We start from the raw sequence: 19,178 nt of genomic DNA, 5'->3' as shown, positions 1-19,178 counted from the left end.
TTGATTTCTCTTTCCGGTAAATTCCCCTTCACTTCTATTCCCCACTCTAGCCCCTGACCCTTCTCACCTGCCTATCACCTCCCCTCTCTCCTATGGTCCACTGTCCTCTCCTATCGGATTTCTCCCCCACCCAAAACCCTTTACTCTTCTTACCCACCTGGCTTCACCTATCACCTTCTAGCTACACCTCCCCCCCCCCACCTTTTTATTCTGTCGTCTTCCCCTTCCTTTCCAGTCCTGAAGAAGGGTCGCGGCCGAGACGTCGACGGTTTATTCATTTCCATAGACGCTGCCTGACCTGTTGAATTTCTCCAGCATCTGCAGAATTTCTCGTATTTATCATTCCCTGTCAGCTGTCTTATGTGCGGACGCTTCTGTGTCCAGCGTCACTTTATGGGCATACAATCAATCAATGTATATAACCCACCTTAAATATTTGTATTTATTGTGTATATATTATTGTGTTCTTTATCTTATTGCGTTTTTATTTTGCGCTGCATCGGATCCAGACTAACAATTATTTCGTTCTCCTTTAAACGTGTGTACTGGAAATGACACTAAACACTTTTGAATCTTGAATTTTGACTGTGTGCATTCGCTTTTTCAAACCCCTGGCGATCTTGTACAGTTGCACACCCACCTCTATAAGGTGGCTCTCTCTGTCATGATACGATGTTTCAACTCGAAATGTCACAATTCCTCTCCACACCTCCTCCCCACCCCCACCTCCCCCCGACCCGCAGAGTTCCTCTCGCAGAGTTTGTTGTTTAAGGTCATCCCCGAGTCTCCTACGTTCCACAGCAAACCTGCCCAGCCTCTCTCTGTAACCGTGGAAACTTGTCCCTTCCGAATTAAATATCAACTTCTGCATCCTCCTTGGGTGAGAGAGCTTCGTCCATCCGCGACTCCGGAGAGGGCGTTCGCTTTAATATTCAACCCAGCTTCCGGAACCTCGCTGTTCATCATTATTCTTGGTCAAGGACTGTGAAAGGTGCGTGACCACGAACTTAAAAATGAATAACTAACTCAGTGCTGAACGCAGAACAGCGGCGTGAGAGGAGAACCCACCTCCCTCGATTCCCACGACTGCTGCCCGGCCTCCCGATGCCAGCCTCGAGCGGACTGCTGCTTCTTTCCGCCCTCCTGTCTACGGAGAGGGTCTACACGTCGGTGCCAGGTCAACCCGTTACGGGGAAGATGCGCAGGGTTCGACAAAGGGCGGCCAGGGGGAGAATCTGGAGGGGACGGGGTAGTGGGGGATGGCGTGGAAAAATGTTATGTGGTTGGTGCAAATGGGTCAGCGCGCTGTGTCCTCACACATCCTACAGACGAGCGGGAATTGACCCAGTGTGTGGGTGAGGGGTAGAATTAACGGGATCGTAGGGAAATGGGTCTATGAAATGGGACTGGCGGCAACGCGATGGGATGAGTGGCCTCTTTCCATGCTTTTGTGAAGAAGGCGGGGATTGGAGGCTGGACGTTCTGGGAGATGCACTGAAGTGTAGTTGGTAAGGCAGTGTCGGTGGGAAGTAGCCTGCTCGCCAGTACTCCTTCCGGCGTTATTCATTCGGTGAGACTCGGAGTGAATCCCCACTGTTCCCTGTTCATATTCCCGGGCGTCGTCTCCTCCGTTATAACAAGCGTAGATCCCTCAGTGCCGCCCTTCCCGCAGTGTCGCTCCTTTAGTACCGCTCCTCTTACAGCGTGGCGCTCCCTGAGTACCGTTGACAATGTTATCCTATAGTAACGCTCCCTCATCGCCGTCGCTCACTACTGATTCTTCCGCGTTTATGGAGATTCGGGGCCCGTGAGGTTAAAGGGAAAGGGTAGATTTTAGCGTGGTGGAGGGGGAAGAGATGGTCACTAAGGAGGTGGAACGAGAGGATCCTCGCGGAGCCTCCGGGTGCCGGACGGTGTGGAGCCGAGGAGGCTTCGGTAGTCTCGGGAACTCCGCGCAGAGTTTGCCTGCGTTGAGAAGGCGCCGCATCTCCCAGCTGCGCACTGGGCCCTCCCCAGACCCGTGCGCACCTGCGGCGTGAAATGCCTCGTTGCCGGTACAGTTGGCACAGCCGCGGGAACAATTGCAGCGTGAAACCGTCTGCATTTCTCGTTACGGATTCAGTTCACTGATTCCAGCCGTTTTCTTGCAGAGAGACGATGGCTAAAGGAGAACAACCTGGGCATCAGTTACGTCTGCCCGTATCGGGGTTCGATCTCCATGGTTGTCAGGTGATAATGTGTCCATCCGTTTACGGGAACTGGTAAACACCATCGCGGGACGGTGTTGCTGTCGGGATGAACTTGTCCATTACCCAGTCAGAAGGCGCTGCAAATCCTCAGTACACCTGGTTACAGCGGTACAATGCACGAGTGAAACCATACTGGGAGTGTTGTGTGCAGTTCTGTTTGTCCACCTACAAAAAGGATGCAGTGAAGCTGGAGAGGGAACAGAAAAGATTCACAGTGTTACCGGGCCTGGAGGAATTGAGTTATAAGGAAAGACTGGGCAGGCTGTTTACTGGCAGCGAAGGAGCTGAGGGATGACCTTATACGGATTTGAACAATCGGAAGGGGAGTAGATTAGGTGTATTGTCACAGACGTTTTCTCAGGGTTGGGGAGACTAAAACTAGACAGCACCGATATGAGATGAGATGGGAAGGATGAAAGGGAACTAGAGAGGCAAGTTGGTACGTACAGTAAATGCGGAGGAAGCGGTAGAGGCTGATACAATAAGAATTTAACACAGACAAGTGTGAGATGTTGCACTTTTGGAAGACCAGCCAGGTAGGTCGTAGATGGGGAGAGGTCGGACACTGAGGAATGCAGTGGAACAGAGTGCTATGGAAGTACAGGTCTATAATTTCTTGGAAGTGGCACCATGGGTAGGTATGGTCGTAAAGAAATCTTTGGGCACATTGACACATTGGCAGAAATCAATTGGCACATTGGCAATACATGAATACAGGGGTTAGGATGTTATGTTCAAATTGTATAAAACATTAGTGAGGCCTAATTTGGAGTACCGTGTCCAGTTTTGGTCACCTACCTGCAGGAAAGATGTAAATAAGGTTGAAAATGTGCAGATAAAATTTACAAGGATGTTGCCGGGACTTGAGGACCCGAGTTATAGGGAAAGCTTGAATAGGTTCGGACTTTATTCCCTAGAACGTAGAAGATTGAGGGGATAATCGATGGAGGTATACACAATTATGAGGTGTAAATGCAAACAAGCTTTTCCCATCGAGATTGAGTGAGACGAGAGCCAGAGTTCATGGGTTAAGGGTGAAAAGTGAGAACTTAATTGGGAACGTAAGGGGGTAATTCTTCACTCAGAGGGCGGTGTGAGTGTGGAACGAACTACCAGCGCTTTGGATTCGGGGTTGTTTTCAATACTTAAGTGGAATTTGGATAGGAGCATGGATGGGTGAGTTATGGAGGGTCATGGTCCGTGTACAGGTCTATAGGACTAGGCTGATTAATGATCCAGCATGGACTATATGGGCCAAAGGATCTGTTTCTGTACTGTGGTGTTTATTGACTCTATGACCTCGCAAACTACCCGGTTATGATCTTGCGCTTAATCGATTACTTGCACCACACTTTCTCTGTAGCTATGACGCTTTATTCTGCATTATTGTATTATTGTTTTACCTTGCTGTAGTTCAATGCACTGTGTAATGATTTTATCCGTATGAAGATAATGCACGACAAGCGTTCCACTGTAACCCGGTACATTGACAATGATAAAGCAAATTCCAATTCCGATTTGGACAGGTTCATAGATAGAAAATGTTGAGAAGGATATGGACAGATCAATGGAAAAGGCTCAGGTTGGTATCTTGGTCAAACTAGAGACACTGAAGGTGCTGGAATTCTGGTGCAACACATACCAGGTGCTGGAGGGACTCAGCAGGTCAAGCAGCATCTATAGCGATAACATTTGTCCGCACGGTCCAGTTGGGCCGAAGTGACAGTCTCCATAACGATGACTCTAATAACAGGGTCAGTACTGTACTTCAAGTCTAGAATGAAAACAGAGATGGTTGAAAACTCTCAGCTGGTCAGACAGAACGTAAAGGGAGCAATGGAGTTAGGATTTCAGGTCAGTAACCCTTGCTCGAAAATGGAGATACTGTACAGTAGTCCGCGCCCTCTTCACCCATGTTTAGAAACATAGATTTTCGTCCAGGAAAGATGGAACCTGTACCGGAGGGACGGTTTGCACCTGACCTGGAGAAGGAGTAATGTCCTAGGAGGAAAGTTTGCTGGTGTTGCACGGGGAATGGGGGTGGGGTTTAAACTAGAGTTGTGGCGGATAGGAACCAGAGCGCCAGAATAGATAGAGGAGTGCTGGTGTAGAAAGATGTTAAGCCTACGTACAAAGTCAGAAATCAAAAGGTCAACTATGGTGGGACTAATGTTCTGAGCTGCGTATATATCAGAATCAGAATCAGGATCAGGTTTAATATCACCAGCATATGTCGTAAAATTTGTTAACATAGCTATAATAAAAGTGAAGTAGTGTTTATGGGTTCAATGTCTATTTAGGAAACGGAGGGTAAAGGCAAAGAAGCTGTTTATGAATCGCTGAGTGTATGCCTTCAGGCTTCTGTACCTCGGTCCTGATGGTAACAATGGGAAGAGGCCATAGCTTTGGTGTGTCATACGGGTGCGATGGAAGCGGACCCAAATGCAAGACACAGACACTGAAGTACTAGGAACTGGACTATGTTTATTAAGAATGATAGGGAAGCCAAGGAGCGAGGACAAAATTATAACACGAAGGTAGACGAAGAGAGACAAACCAGAAGACTTGGACTTAGGACTTAAACTTGACAGGGAACTCAGGTCATGTCTCTGGACTCGGGTCTTGGCAGGGACTCGGTACCTGGGTATAGACTTGGTTCTTGACTAGAACTAGGACTTGGCTTGGACTGAACTAGGACTTGACTCTTGACTTGGACTTGGAACTTGACTCTTGACTTGGAACTTGACTCTTGACTTGGACTAGGACCAGACTTGACCTAGACACAGGATACAGAACACTGAGCCGGGGCTCCTCACTTGGGCACAGGACACGAAGAGACAGTTCCCAACTCAGAGTAGCGGCGAAACGGCCAGAGCCACTCAGCGGAGACGAGAACACGAAGAGACAGTGCCCACTCAGGGTAGCGGCAAATGGCCGTACCTACCCAGCAGAGACGAAGTTACTGCTGAGATTGCTGCTGAGGTTACTGACGAGGACGATCCAGCAAGGAATCACTGGACCCCAGAGCTATTTAGTTGCCAGCTCGAAACGAGAATCAGGTGCCTCAATTAAGGTGCCCAACGGAACAAGGGAGACAAGGAATAGCCGGAATACAGAATCCACGGACCGGACCGTGAACCAGAATGCGGACCGTGACAGGGTGATGGGATCTTTAATTATGGACGCCACCCTGCTGAGACTCCGCTCCTTGAAGATGTCTTGAATACTATGGAGGTTAATATCAAAGATGGAGCTGACTAATTTTACAACTTTCCCACTACCATACCAGGCAGTGATGAATCCTGCCAGAACGCTCCCTACGGTTTATCTGCAGAAATATTCGAGTGTCAGGTGACAAACCAAACCTCCTCAAATTCCTAATGAAATATAGCCACAGTCTTGTCTTCTTTATAGCTGCATCAATATGTTGGGACCAGGTTACAGCGGTGCAATGAAATTAGTGAATCCTGCGCAGTTTTTTCTATTTTTACATAAATATGATCCAAAATCTGACCAAATCTTCACCTAAGTCCTAAAACTAGATAAAGAGAACCTAATTAAATACATCACATAAAACATTATAATTGTTCATTCATTTATTTAGAAAAATGATTGAGTATTTCATCTATTTGCAGGATAAAGTATGTGATCCTTTACTTTCGTCCTGGTGTGACCTCTTTGTACAGCAATAAGTTCAAACGAACGTTTTAGGTAACTGTTGATCAGTTCTGCACATCGGCCTGGGGGAATTTTAAGCCATTCCTCCTTACAAAACTGCCTCATCTCTAGGATGCTGGTGGGCTTCCTTACATGAACTGCTTGCTTTAGGGCCTTCCACAACATTTCTAGAGGATTAACTTCAGGATTTTGACTTGGCCATTCGAAAACATGAAATTTATTTTTTTTAAAACCATTCTGCTGTTGGTTTACTCTTGTCTTTCGGATCATTGTCTTGTTGCATTATCCAGCTTCTATTAAGCTTCAGGTGACGGACTGCTACCCCGACATTCTCCTGTAAAACGGCTTGACACAACTTTGAATTCCTTCTTCCCTCAACGACAGCAAGCTGTCCAGGCTCCGAGGCAGCAAAGCACCCCGAAAACACAATGCTCCTTTCACCATTCACAGTTGCGACGAGGTTTTGGTGTTGGTGTGCAGTTCCCTTTTTCCTCTAAACATAGCAATGTGCATTTCTGACAAAACAAAATTCAACTTTTCTCTCATCTGTCCACAACATTGCCGTAGAAGCGTGGTCCAGGTGGTCTTTTGCAAATTTGAGACGTGTTTTTTTTTTGAGAGCAGTGGTGTCCTTCTATGAATACCATTCTTGTTCAGTGTTTTTATTACAGCAGACACATGAACAGGAATGTCCTAGAGACTTCTGTAGGTCTTTTGACGTTATCCTTGTGTTCTTTTGCACCTTCTTTAACATTGCTCTTGATGTGATTTTTGCAGCACGCCCACTCCTAGGGAGAATAGCAACAGTACTGAACTTCCTCCATTTGTAGACAATTTCTCTTTCTGTGGACTGATGAACACCCAGGTCTTTAGAAATCCAACTCCGTGCATCTGTGCAATTCTTCTTCTAAGGTCCGCTGAAAGTTGGTTCGATTGAGGCATCGTGCACTTCAACAGATTTTTCTAGAGAAGAGCAGGCTCTGTCAGTAACCTGACTTTGTGGGTCTTTTTTTACGGCAGAGCACCTTCACAACCAACATCTCCCATCTCATCTCATTGATTGTAACACCTGACTCCAAGCAGCTTTTGTCGGAGACATTACCCCAGAGGTTCACATACTTTTTCCATCAAATACATGTAATAATGGATAATTTTTCTCAATAAATAAATGAACAAGTCTAACTTTTTTGTGTTGTTATTTAATTGGGTTCTCTTTATCTAGTTTTAGGACTTGTGTGAAGATCTGATCTGCTTAGGTCATATTTATGCAGAAATAGAGAAAATTCTACAGGGTTCACGAATTTTCTAGCACCACTGTAGATCCTCAGAGATCTCGACAGCCAGGAACTTGAAATTGCCCACTCTCTCCACTTCTTATCACTCTATAAGGATTGGTTCGTGATTCGGAGTCCTACCCTTTCTTAAGCCCATAATTAGCTCTGATCCTACGTTGAGTGCAAGGTTGTTGCTGCGACACCACTCAACAAGCTGGTATATCTCGCTCCTGTACGCCCTCTCGTCTCCATCTAAGTATCTACCAACAGTGGTTGTATCGTCAGCAAATTTCTAGATGGCATTTGAGCTATGCCTAGCCACACTGTCATAGGTATAGAGAGGGTAGAGCAGTGGGCTAAGCACACATCCCTGAGGTGCGCCAGTGTCCTGGTCTTCCGGTTAGGAAGTCAAGGATCCAATTGTAGAGGGAGGTACAGAGACCCAGGTTCTGTAGCTTATCGACCAAGACTGTAGGAATGATGGCATTAACCGCTGAGCGACCTGACATGGGTGTCTGCATTGTCCAGGTGATCTATGGCCGTGTGGAAAAACATTGAGGTTGCGTCTGCCATAAACCTATTGTAGCGATAGGAAAATTGCAGTGGGTTCAGGTCCTTGCTGGGGCAGGAGTTGATTCTGGTCATAAGCAATCTCTCAAAGCATTTTTTTCCACCGTAGACAAGTGTGCTACTGGACGATACTCTTGGGCACTGGTATAATTCTGGCCCATTTGAAATAGGTGGGAACTTCCGACTGTAGCAATGAGAGGTCGAAAATGTCCCTGAATATACCCTCCAGTTGGTCGGCACAGTTTCAAGAACCTTACCAGGTACTCAATCGGGGGTATTTCAAAGCAAGAAATATTGTGGGAAAGGCGGATGAGCGTAGGGCATAGATCAGCACGTGGAATTATGACATTAGTGAGATTTGGTTGCAGGAGGGGAATGACTGGTAGCTCAATGTTCCGGGGTTCTGTTCTTTGAGAAGTGATAGAGCTGGAGGGATTAAAAGAGCGATTGGTGGTATTATTAGTTAGGGGAAATGTCACGGCAGTGCTAAGTTAGGACAGACTGGAGAGGTCATCTAGTGAGGTTTTATGGATATAACTGAGGAATAAGAGAGGTATGACCTCTAGTAGGATTATATTTATAGACCACCCAACAGACTCGGGATTTAGAGGATCAAATTTGTAGAGAGATCGCAGTCTGAGCAAGAAACGTAAGTTTGTGATAGTAGATAATTTTAACTTTCTACACATTGATTGGGGCTCCTATACTGTAAAAGAGCTAGTCGGGATAGAGTTTGCCAAATCTGTTCAGGAAAGTTTCCTTAATCAGTACAGAGAAGCCCCAGCTGGAGACTGTGCCATACTAGATGTCCTATTAGGGAATGAGACTGGACAGGTGACAGAAGCTTGTGTAAGGGAGAACTTTGCATCTAGTGATTATACTGCTATTAGTTTCAATATAATTTAGGGAAAAGAGTGGGCCTGGTCCTGGGGCCGAGATTCTAACTTAGGGTGAGACCAATTTTGATGGTATTAGAAAGTATCTGGCAAGTGTGGACTGGGACAGATTGTTTTTTATGGTAAAGGTGTACTGGGTAAGTGGGAGGCCTTCAAAAATGACATTTTTGAAAATAGGAAGTTTATATGTTCCTGTCTGAATAAAAGGCAAGGATATCAAAGATACCTTTTTTTTCTAGAGAAGACTTGTTTAGTGAGAAGGAGGAGGTGCCTAGCAGGTATGAACAAATGCGGTACTGAAGGAGTATACGGAATGCAAGAGAACACTTAAGAAGGAAATCAGGAGGGATAAAAGAAGACATGAGGTTGCTCTAGCAGACAAGGTGAAGGAGCATCCTTAGGGTTTCCACAGATATATTGAGAGCAAAATGATATCATGGGCCAAAAGTTGTCCTTTGGAAGATTAATAATAATCCATGCGTGGAGCCGAAAGAGATGGGGTAGATTTTAAAACGTGTTTTTTTTTGTATCTGTATTTACTCGGGAGGTGCTTGTTGTCTTGTGGAAAATTAGGGTGGATAAATCCCCAGGTCCTGACTACGTGTACCCTCAGACCCTGTGGAAGGTTAATGCAGAAAGTTTAGGGGCCCTAGCCGAGATATTTAAAACATCCTTACCCACAGGTGAAGTGTCGGAGGATTGGAGGATAGTTAACGTTGTTCCGTTGTTTAAGAAAGGTTCTAAGTATAAGCCAGGATATTGAAGGCCGGTGAGCCTGACAGAATAGTACCGGAGCTAATGACGTGGTTGGATTAAAGCTGAGGGGACGTCCAGCTGCTGATGTGCCTGGAAATGAAAAGACGGTCCGATGTTGTAAAGATCGATATGCCATTGGAACCTGAAATGTAAGATCCATGTATCAAGATAAACTAGATGTGGTCAAAAACGAGATGGCAAGACGAAAAGTTGACATATTGGGAATTAACAAACTAAAGTGGACTGAAATGGGTCACTTTACATCAGACAGTTACCAGATCCACTGTGGGCAGGAAACCTGCAGACAGAATAGAGTAGTTTTAATTGTCAAAAAAAAAGAGTACCAAAATCAGTGATGGGATACAACTCCAAAAAATGATAAAATGATCGCATTACGACCTCAAGGCAAGCCTTTCAACATCACAGTGATCCAAGTTTATGCTTCAACCACAGATGCCAAAGGGGATGAAATTATCCACTTTTATGAAGAACTACAGCACGCTCTGGATGTGACACCAAAAAGGACGTTACATTTATCATTGGGACTGGAATGTCAAAGTTAGAAATCACAGAACACCTGAGGTAACGGTCAACTTTGGCCTTGGAGGACGGAATGAAGCAGGACATCGGCTGGCAGAATTTTGCCAAGTTAACTCTTTGGTTATAGCAAATACGCTCTTTCAATAGCTCTATACATAGACATCACCAGACGGTCAACACTGAAAGCAATTGACTATATATTCTGCAATCAGAGATGGAAGAGCTCTATCTTGTCAGCTAAAACAAGACCAGGAGCAGATTGTGGCTCAGACCGTGAGCTGCTTGTTGCAAATTCAGGACGAAACTGAAGAGCATCAGGAAAAGCAACGTACCAGCAAGGTTTGATGAGGATAGCGTCCCTCAAGAATATGCTGTGGAGGTGAAGAACAGATTCGATGGATGAAACCTGGGAGGGAGAATGCCAGAAGCTCTATGGATAGAAGTAAGGAGCATTATACAAGAGGTGGCAACAAAAAATATTGCAAACCAGAAGAAGACCAGGAAAGCAAAATGGCTCTGCAAGTGGCTGAGCAGCGAAGAGAAGTGGAGGCCAATGGAGATTGGAACAAATTCCTCCGACCGAACGCAGTTCAAGAGAGTAGCAGGGAAAGATAAGGAAACTTACTTAAAGGAGCGATGCAAAAAAGCTGAAGAAGCTACAGAACTGGGAAAAAAAAACAAGCGATCTATTCAAGAAGATTAGAGAAATCAAAGGAACATTTCATGCAAAAATACCTATAGTGTAAAACAAAGAAAGCAGGACCTTACAGAAGCAGAAGACATCATAAAGCGATATTAGGAATACACAAAAGAATTGCACAGGAAAGATCCCAATAGCGAAGACACTTGCAATGACCCCCTCATCGATCTAGAGCCGGTCATTTTGGAAAATGAAGTCAAATAAACAATCGAAAACATTGACAATGATAAGGCTGCAGGATGTGACGGGATTGCAGTTGAATTGTTTGAAACTATAACAGGTGATGCTGTAAAAGTGTTGCCTGCAATTCGCCGGCAGATCCGGAAAATAAAACAATGGCCTTTACACTGGAAAAGATCAGTTTTTTCCCCAATTCTCAAGAAGGAAAAATTAAAGGATTGTTGAAATTACCAAACAATTTTATGAATTTCGCATGCTAACAAGGTAATGCTAAAGATCATGCAAGCAAGACTCCAGCAATATATGGAACGAGAACTGCCAGATGTACAAGCTGGTTTTAGAAGAGGCGGGGGCACCAGAGACCATATTGCTAACCTACGCTGGATAATGGAGAAATCGAGGGAATTCCAGAGAAGTATTTATTTATGTCTCATTGACTACTCTAAAGCCTTCGACAGTGTGGACCATAATAAACTATGGCAAACCCTTAAAGAAGTGGTATATCTTCTCGATATCTGATCCGCCTTACGAGAAACTTGCACGAAGAACAAGGAGCAATAGTTAGAAATGAATACGGAACAACAAACTGGTTCAAGATTGGGAAAGGAGTACAACAAGGTTGCATACTGTCACCCTACTTATTTAATCTATTTGCTGAACACATCATGAGGAATGTTGGTCTAAAGGACTCAAATGTTGGAATCAAAATTGCCGGATGAAATATTAACAACCTCAGATATGCAGATGATACTACTTTAATGGCTGAAAGTGAGGAGGATCTGAGGAAACTTTTAATAAAAGTGAAAGAAGGAAGTGCAAAAGCTGGCTTGTTGCTCAATATTAAGAAAACCAATATTATGTCAACCGTCCCTCTTAACTCTTTGGTAATAATTGGAAAGGAAATGGAAGCAGTGACGGATTTTGTCTTCCTCGGTTTAAAGAATTCTATAGATGGTAACTGCAGCCACGAAGTTAAACGACGCTTACTTCTGGGGAGGTCAGCAATGGCAAATTTAGTTAAAATACTGAAGAGCAGAGACGTAAGGTTGTCTAGGAAGATCCGTACAGTCACGTCTCTGGTATTTCCAGTTGTGATGTATGGCTGTGAGAGCTGGATTATTAGTGAGGCTGAATACAAAAGAATCGACGCCTTTGAACTTGGTTGCTGGAGGAAAGTGTGAAGGGTTCGTTGGACAGCAAGAAGATCCAACAAGTCAATACCTGAAGAAATGCAGCCAGACCGCTCGCTAGGAGGCTTGATTATGAGACAAAATCTGAAATACTTTGGCCACATCATGAGAAGACAGGATTCCTTGGAGAAGACTCGCATGTTAGGTAAAGAAGGCAAAAGAAGGAGAGGACGACAGAGGCTACGATGGATAGATAATATTACTCAGACAACGCGCATGACCTTGGGGGAACTTAGAGAGGCAGTTTCCGACAAGAAGGCTTGGTGTGCAGGAGTCCACGGGGTCACGAAGAGTCGGACCCAGCTTAGCGACTGAACAATAACAACAGATCAATGTATTGAGTAGAGGAGTTGGGATGTTACGTTGGTGAGGCTTAATCTGGAGTATTGTGTCCAGTTTTGGTCACTTATCTACAGGAGAGATGTAAATAAGATAGAAATGGTGCGGAGAAAACTTACAAGGACGTTGCTGGGACTTAACATTTGGAGTTGTAGGGAAAGGTTGAATAGCTTGGGACTTTGTTCCATAGAACGTATAAGATCGATAGAGTTATACAAAATTATGAGGAGCATGCGTAGGGTAAATGCAAGCAGGCCTTTTCCACCGAGGTTGGGTGAGTCTAGAACTAGATGTCCCGGATTAAGGGTGAAAGGTGAAATGCTTAAGAGGAACGTGAGGGTTAGCTTCTTCGCGCAGAGTGTGGTGCGTGTGTGGAACGAGCTGCCAGCCCAACTGATGGATGCGGTGGCGATTTCAGCATTTTAGAGAAATTGGAATAAGTATATGCTAGGGAAGGGTATGGAGGGCTATGGTCTGGGTACAGGTCAATAGGACTAGGCAGATTAATGGTTCGGTACGGATTAGATGGGCCGAAGGGCCTATTTCTATATTGTCATGTTCTAAGAACTCTATAACGACACAACTTTATATGTCTTCCATGCGAGGAAATTCCTTTTCCAGGGATGAGGTCTTTGGAGCTCACGTTGATGTTTGTGTAGCTTTGTGTTTTTTTTTAACGAGGTGAGGTTGCTAGCCTCATGCCCAACCCTTCTCCGTTCGCGCCTGGGCCTGGGACCGTGCATGGTGGAGTTACGTCATCGACCTGAGAAACCGTTTCTCCCTCTGCAGATCCTACCTGACCTGTGACAGGGATCTGAGTGAGTGTAGATCTGAGCAGATCAGGAAGAGAGACATAAGGGGCGGAGTGAATACCAGTTACCTGAAGTTTACAGTCTGTATCGAGTTTAGAGTTATGTGTACAAGTACACGTACGCACAGGTGTAATGAAAAACCTGCTTGAAGCAGCATCACAAGCGCATAGCATCTGTTACACACATTCACACTAAACAGCTAAACATCTTATACAGCTTTTCCAAAAGCACAATTATAGCAATGGATTTTTTTTTTTTGCAAAATGATCGAAGTGGTCATCGTGTTGCTAAACTGTAGTGATTAGGGTCCTGCCAGTTGGTTCAAGAACCGCATGGTTCAAGAGAAATAGCTGTTGCTGAACCTGATGCCGTGGAGCTTCAGGCTTCTGTACCTAATGGTCGCTGCGAGAAGATGGCATGGCCCGGTTGGTGGGTGACTTTGATAATGGATGTTGGCCTACTATACGTACTAACGATGGTAGGGAATCAAAGTTTCTAGGGAAGCCGATTTAGCACAAAGGTACAGCACTGAAAGGGTCTCCAAAGTGGAGACGAATCACTTGAACTGTGATCTTTTTATTTACTCTTCAGCCAGTTCAATAACAAGACGGAGGAAAGAGTTTGGGATTTTGCCTGTAAATCAACTTTCCAGGGTCACGTTAGCTGTTCCTGGACAGACTACGTCAACAGATTCGACGAGGGAATAAATTTCTCCTGCCCGTCCGAGGCTCTGATCTGCGGGGCGGAGAATCTCCGAGGCGACATCCAAAAGGATCGGAAGTAATCCCCTTTCCCCGAGTGCGGGTCCTTCCACTGGTCGGGCGTCGCGTCCTTTGCAGTGCTGCCTGGTTAGGGCTCTATGCCTCACTTACAGTGCACACTTCCGCCACTGACCTGCATTTGCGCAAAATCTGTCTCGGTCCCCGTCACTTCACACTGGCACGGGAAGAGGCCACTCAGCCCATCGCACCTCTGTCTCTTTTCAGAACATTGCCGGCGATCCCATTCATTAACCGCCTTCCCCTTCGTTACCGTCAATTTTACCCCTCACCCACACACCTGCGAAAAGACCCGCACGTCTGTGCGACGTGGGAGAGTACCGGAGCATCCGGGAGATAACAGGGAGAACTCACGAACTCCACGCAGATCGCACCCTCATCCCTCCCTCCTAGCCGCTGTCAGGTGTCAGGTACAGGTTTAATTCGAACCCTGCTCGCAGCAGTATCACAGGCACATAGACACATAGGCATGGACTATAGAACGTTGTACATGAATTATACAGTAATTATACAAGGCAACGTAGAAATAAATTGTACCGAACAAGTCAATTATATAAAACAACACAATAGTGCAGAGGTGCTCTGCAGGTCGGTTCAAGCACTGCGTGGTTGTAGGGACGTAGGGAAGTCTCATTTCTCCCTTCCCGATCCACAGCCTCCTCCTCTCCATTCTTCACATCTTCCTTCCTTGCCCAATCTCTTCATCCTTCCTCCCTTCTCCTTCTCTTTCTCTTCAGCTTTATTTCCTTTTCTCTTCGTTCCCTACCTCTGTCTGCCTCTCTTTTTCTCCCCCTTTCTGCCTCTCCCTCTCCCATCTTTTTCTCCTTACCTTCTGTTCTCTTTCCCCATCTCCCCTCTCTCTCTCGTGCTCCTCTCCCTCGTCCTCTCTCATTCTTTCTACCTCTCCTTTCTTTCCCCCTTTCTTCACCCGTCTCTCTCGTTCTCATTCTCTCCCCTTTCTCTTTCCTTCTCACCTCTTCCTGCCTCTCCCTCTTCTCCTCTCTCTCTGCCTCCCTCCCTTGTCGTCTCTCTCTTTCTCTGTCTTATCTCTCTCCACCCCTCCCCTTTTTTCTCTCCCTCTCCCTCGCTATCCCCCAGTTTCTCCACCTCTCTTGGGTCTGTCTCACTCTGCCCCCCTCCTTCTCTCTCTCTCAAACTCCCCCCCCACTTCGCCCTCCTCTCCTTTTTCCCTCTTTCATACTCCACTGTTCCTCAGTTTCCAGGGACTTCATCAGCATTCAAACAGACCATTTAGTCCAGCGGATCCGTTCCACCGCTTGCACCCATCTACCCTTATTTACCCGTGGTAGGTCTGTATCCCAACACGTCCCAACGATTTAATATCTGTCTCGGCGGTCTGGTCAGTGTGACCAGCGTCCAGGCACACACAGATCTCCTGCAAACCTCCCCCCTCACTGTACATCTATGGTCCTTGTCTGAGGCTCCTGCACCGCGGGTAAAATATCTACCTCATTTAGTCCCCTCCTAGTTCATCCTCCCTTCATCCTCCTCTGATTCAGGGAGAGGGTGTGGGTGGAGGAGTGAGGGAGAGGGTGGGGCGGGTGAGTGCGGAAGAGGGTGGAGTGGTGGAAAGAGGGTGAGCGGTTTTGTGGGAGAAGGGGTAGGTGAGGGCTAGAGAGAGAGAGAGAGAGCGAGGAAGGGTGGGTAGGGCAGTTAGGGAGAGGGTGTCGGTGGGGCAGTGAGAGAGAGGGTGACGGAGTGAGGGTGAGGTTGTGTGTGGGCAGTGGGAGAGAGGGTGGAGGGGAAACAGGGTGTGAGTTTGTGTGAGCAATTGAGGGAGGGAGTTGGGTGGGGGAGTGAGGGAGAGGTTGTGGCGGGGGTGATGGAGAGGGTACGGATAGGCTAGTGGAGAATACGGAGAATGTGGGGAATTGAGGTAGAGAGTGAGGGTGGGGGAATGAGGGAGAAGGTGTTGGTGAGTGTGGGGAAGCAAGGGAGAGGGTGTGGGTGGGGGAGAGAGAGGAAGAGGGTGCGGGTAGGGCAGTGAAGGCGAGTGTGGTGGGCAGTGCGGGAGAGTGTAGGGATGGGGCAGTGAGGGTGGGGGAGTAAGGGTCGGAGTGTGGGTGGGACTTGCTGTGTCCTGCGTGCTGTCGAACTTCCCGAGTGTTTTGAATACAGGTTTATCGTCATCTGCACAGTCCACGTCTTCACAAGTAAAATGTAGAAAGTGCAGCAGCATCGTAGCACGTAGCACAAGCAGCATTTACAAGAGCATAGATAATACAACATTTTTACAATTAGAGTAAAAGTAAAATATCCTTTTAGTACAAAGTGGTCATAGTGTTGCAGGTTTTTGGGCTTCTCCACGAACTGAATGATTAGGGGAACTAACTGTTCTTGAACATTGAGCATAGCACATGGAACAGTACAGACCCTTTAGCCCACAATCCTGTGCTGATCTTTTAATTTACTTTAAGATCAAACTAACCCTTCCCTGCAACAAAGCCCTTCATTTTTCTATCATCTCTGTGCCTGTTTAAGTTAAATGTCTCTAATGTATCTGCCTCTATCATCACCCCTAGTAAAGCATTCCACCCACCAATCACTCTCTGTAAAACATACCTACCTCGGGACACGCTATACTTTCCTCCAATCACTTTAAATTCAAGTGGGGTGTGTACACTGCACCATTTCACACTAATTTTCCACCAGCCATTCTGCGCTCTGCTGATTGCTGTCCTGCTGCAGACAGCGGCAAAGCCTTCACCAGTTTTAGGTATCGTGTAACATGCCCTCCCCGCTGGGCCGGAGATTGCTGGTCGGATGAGTGACGCCCGGCTTCTTGTCTTGTTCCCAGGTGGAGGTTCTACTGCTGTGAAGCTGGCCGCGTTTGTTTCCGGGGCTGTGCCTGGTCCCCCTACGTCAACCAGCGCAACGAGTACTTCAGCTGGGAGGTCCCGGCCGATCACTACCTGGCCGGAATCGTGCGTCACCATGAGAACCAGAGCGGGTACGTAAGGTGACCCCCTCAGACCATGGAGGAGGTTTGAAACCAGAGGCGAAAGGTGTAAAAGGAACATCAGGGGCAGCTTCTTCACGAGGAGGGCGGTGTATACTTGAAATGAACAGTTGAGGCGGGCACATTTGCAATGTTTAAAAACTATTTGGAGAAGTAGGAGGTTTAGACGGCTGTGGGCGAAACGCAGACTGAGGGGGCTAGCTCACTGGAGAACACAGTCAGCATGGATGGTTTGGGCCGAAGGGCCTGCTTCCCCCCCTGTATGACTCTACGGACCAATGGCAAAAGGCCGTCTGACTGTGATAGAGCCTGTACTGAGGGATAGTCACACTGTGGGAGGGGTGGCGAGAAGGAAGTGTCACACTGCGTGAGGCTGTGGGGAGGACGCGCCTCCTATTTGCTCCACGTCCGAGTGCCGTTCCTGCGATCGGAATCCGCGGCTGATTACCGCCCCCTGTTGGGGCTCAGCTCTGGTTTAATCCGGGGCTGATCGAAGGTGTGAAGCTGTTCCCTCACAGAGATGCCGCCGCAAGAGTCACTCATAACGCATGGGAAGTCGGTCTCTCTCTCTCTCTCTCTCTCGCTCCACAGTGGCCCCTGAACTCCCCAGTCAACTGTCCCGTCCACCGACTGTCTTCTTTTCTCTTGCAGAGAACGTCGCTGGCAATTCCGCTACTGCGCAATGGTCTCTACGAACATGTTTCAACCATGAAGGGAAGGCACGAGACCTCAATAAATAATTACTTTATTTGCACTCTGTGCCTTCACGATTTTATACACCTCTCTTTCTCTCTCCTCTTTCTCTTCATTCCCTGTCCCCTTCTCTCTTTCCATCTCAGCTCTGCTTTCTTTCTCCTCCCTCCCTCCGCCTCTCCTGTCTCTGTCTCTCTCTACCTCCCTTCATCGTACTCCCTCTCTCTCCTCTCTCTCTCCACCTTTCTCACTCTCTTTTCCTTCTTCTGTCTATCCTCCCCTCTCTCCATTTCTCTTGTTCTCTCTCTCCCCGTCCTCTCCCTCCCTGTCTTTCTGTACAGAGGGGCCCGCCCCAAGGAAAAAAGTCGTTGCCTGCCTGCACAGACTCTCCTTGTACGATTAAAAATAAGCTTTATTTGTCACATCGAAACATACAGTAAAACTCGTCGTTTGCGTCAAATCAAATCAGCGAGATTGTGCTGGGTGTCCACAAGTGTGTCCAGGCTCCTAGCACCAATAGGAGCTAGGATAGGATAGTTGATAGGATAGTTAAGAAGGCCTATGGGATGCTAAGCTTCATTAATAAGGAGGTTGGGTTCAAGAGTAGAGAGGTCATGTTGCAACTCTACAAATCTCTGGTGACACACATGAAAGTTGCTGGTGAACGCAGCAGGCCAGGCAGCATCTCTAGGAAGAAGGGTCTCGGCCTGAAACGTCGACTGTACCTCTTCCTAGAGATGCTGCCTGGCCTTCTGCGTTCACCAGCAACTTTGATGTGTGTTGCTTGAATTTCCAGCATCTGCAGAATTCCTGTTGTTTGCGTTTTTAAAATCTTTGGTGAGACCACACTTAGAGTATTGTGTTCCGTTCTGGTCACGTCATTATAGGAAGGATGTGGAAGCTATGGAGAGGGTGCAGAGGAGATTTACCAGGATGTTGCCTGGATTGGAAAACGAGTCTTACGAGGCAAGGTTAGCAGAGCTGGGACTTTTCTTTTTGGAGCATAGAAGGATGAGAGGGGATTTGATAGAGGTCCACAAATTTATGAGAGGCATAGATAGGGTGGAGGGCCAGTCCCTGTTTCCCAGGGCACGAATAGCAAACACCAGAGGTTTGGAAGTTAAGGAAGGGAAGTTTAGGGGAGACATCAGGGGTAACGTTTTTACACAGAGGGTTGTGGGTTACTGGAATGACTTGCCAGGGATGGCGATGAAGGCTAAAACATTAGGGCTATTTAAGAGCCTCTTGGACAGGCACATAGATGAAAGAAAAATAGAGGGTTACGGAGTAGTGTGGGTTTAGTACTTTTTTTAAAGGAATATATGGGTCGGCACAACATCGAGGGCGAAGGGCCTGTACAGTGCTATGGTGTTCTAGTGTTCAATATAACACATGTGCCAAACGCCTCTTCTACCTTCCTGTCTTCCTGTGAGGAAATGCCTTCTCCAGCGCCTGTCTGCTTGCGTGGAAGCAGCTTCTCCAGCGCCTGTCTGCCTGTGTGGACACGTCTAATCCACCACCCGTTTCCATGAGTGAAAACGC

General features: G+C 46.8%; 1 protein-coding gene across 1 annotated transcript; it reads left to right on the top strand.

Moving 5' to 3' along the window:
• Positions 1–1,059: 1,059 nt before the first annotated feature.
• On the top strand, positions 1,060–17,655 carry LOC134337100 (hemagglutinin/amebocyte aggregation factor-like). The gene is made up of 5 exons (XM_063031943.1): positions 1,060–1,177; positions 2,151–2,229; positions 13,776–13,964; positions 16,782–16,934; positions 17,595–17,655. Exons 1-5 carry the CDS (start codon positions 1,105–1,107, stop codon positions 17,653–17,655), a joined length of 555 nt encoding a protein of 184 aa, XP_062888013.1. The 5' UTR covers positions 1,060–1,104.
• Positions 17,656–19,178: the final 1,523 nt, after the last annotated feature.

The sequence above is a fragment of the Mobula hypostoma genome, chromosome 2, assembly GCF_963921235.1.
Source record: "Mobula hypostoma chromosome 2, sMobHyp1.1, whole genome shotgun sequence".
In the NCBI taxonomy this organism is placed as follows: domain Eukaryota; kingdom Metazoa; phylum Chordata; class Chondrichthyes; order Myliobatiformes; family Myliobatidae; genus Mobula; species Mobula hypostoma.
This window is presented reverse-complemented; position numbering and strand designations above follow the sequence as displayed.

Excerpts from the sequence above, each read along its gene's own strand:
- LOC134337100 (XM_063031943.1), top strand. The coding sequence starts at position 1,105 with ATGCCAGCCTCGAGCGGACTGCTGCTTCTTTCCGCCCTCCTGTCTACG. Across the intron at positions 13,965-16,781 it reads GACATCCAAAAGGATCGGAA|GTGGAGGTTCTACTGCTGTG; the intron begins GTAATCCCCTTT and ends TCTTGTTCCCAG. Across the intron at positions 16,935-17,594 it reads CACCATGAGAACCAGAGCGG|AGAACGTCGCTGGCAATTCC; the intron begins GTACGTAAGGTG and ends TTTCTCTTGCAG.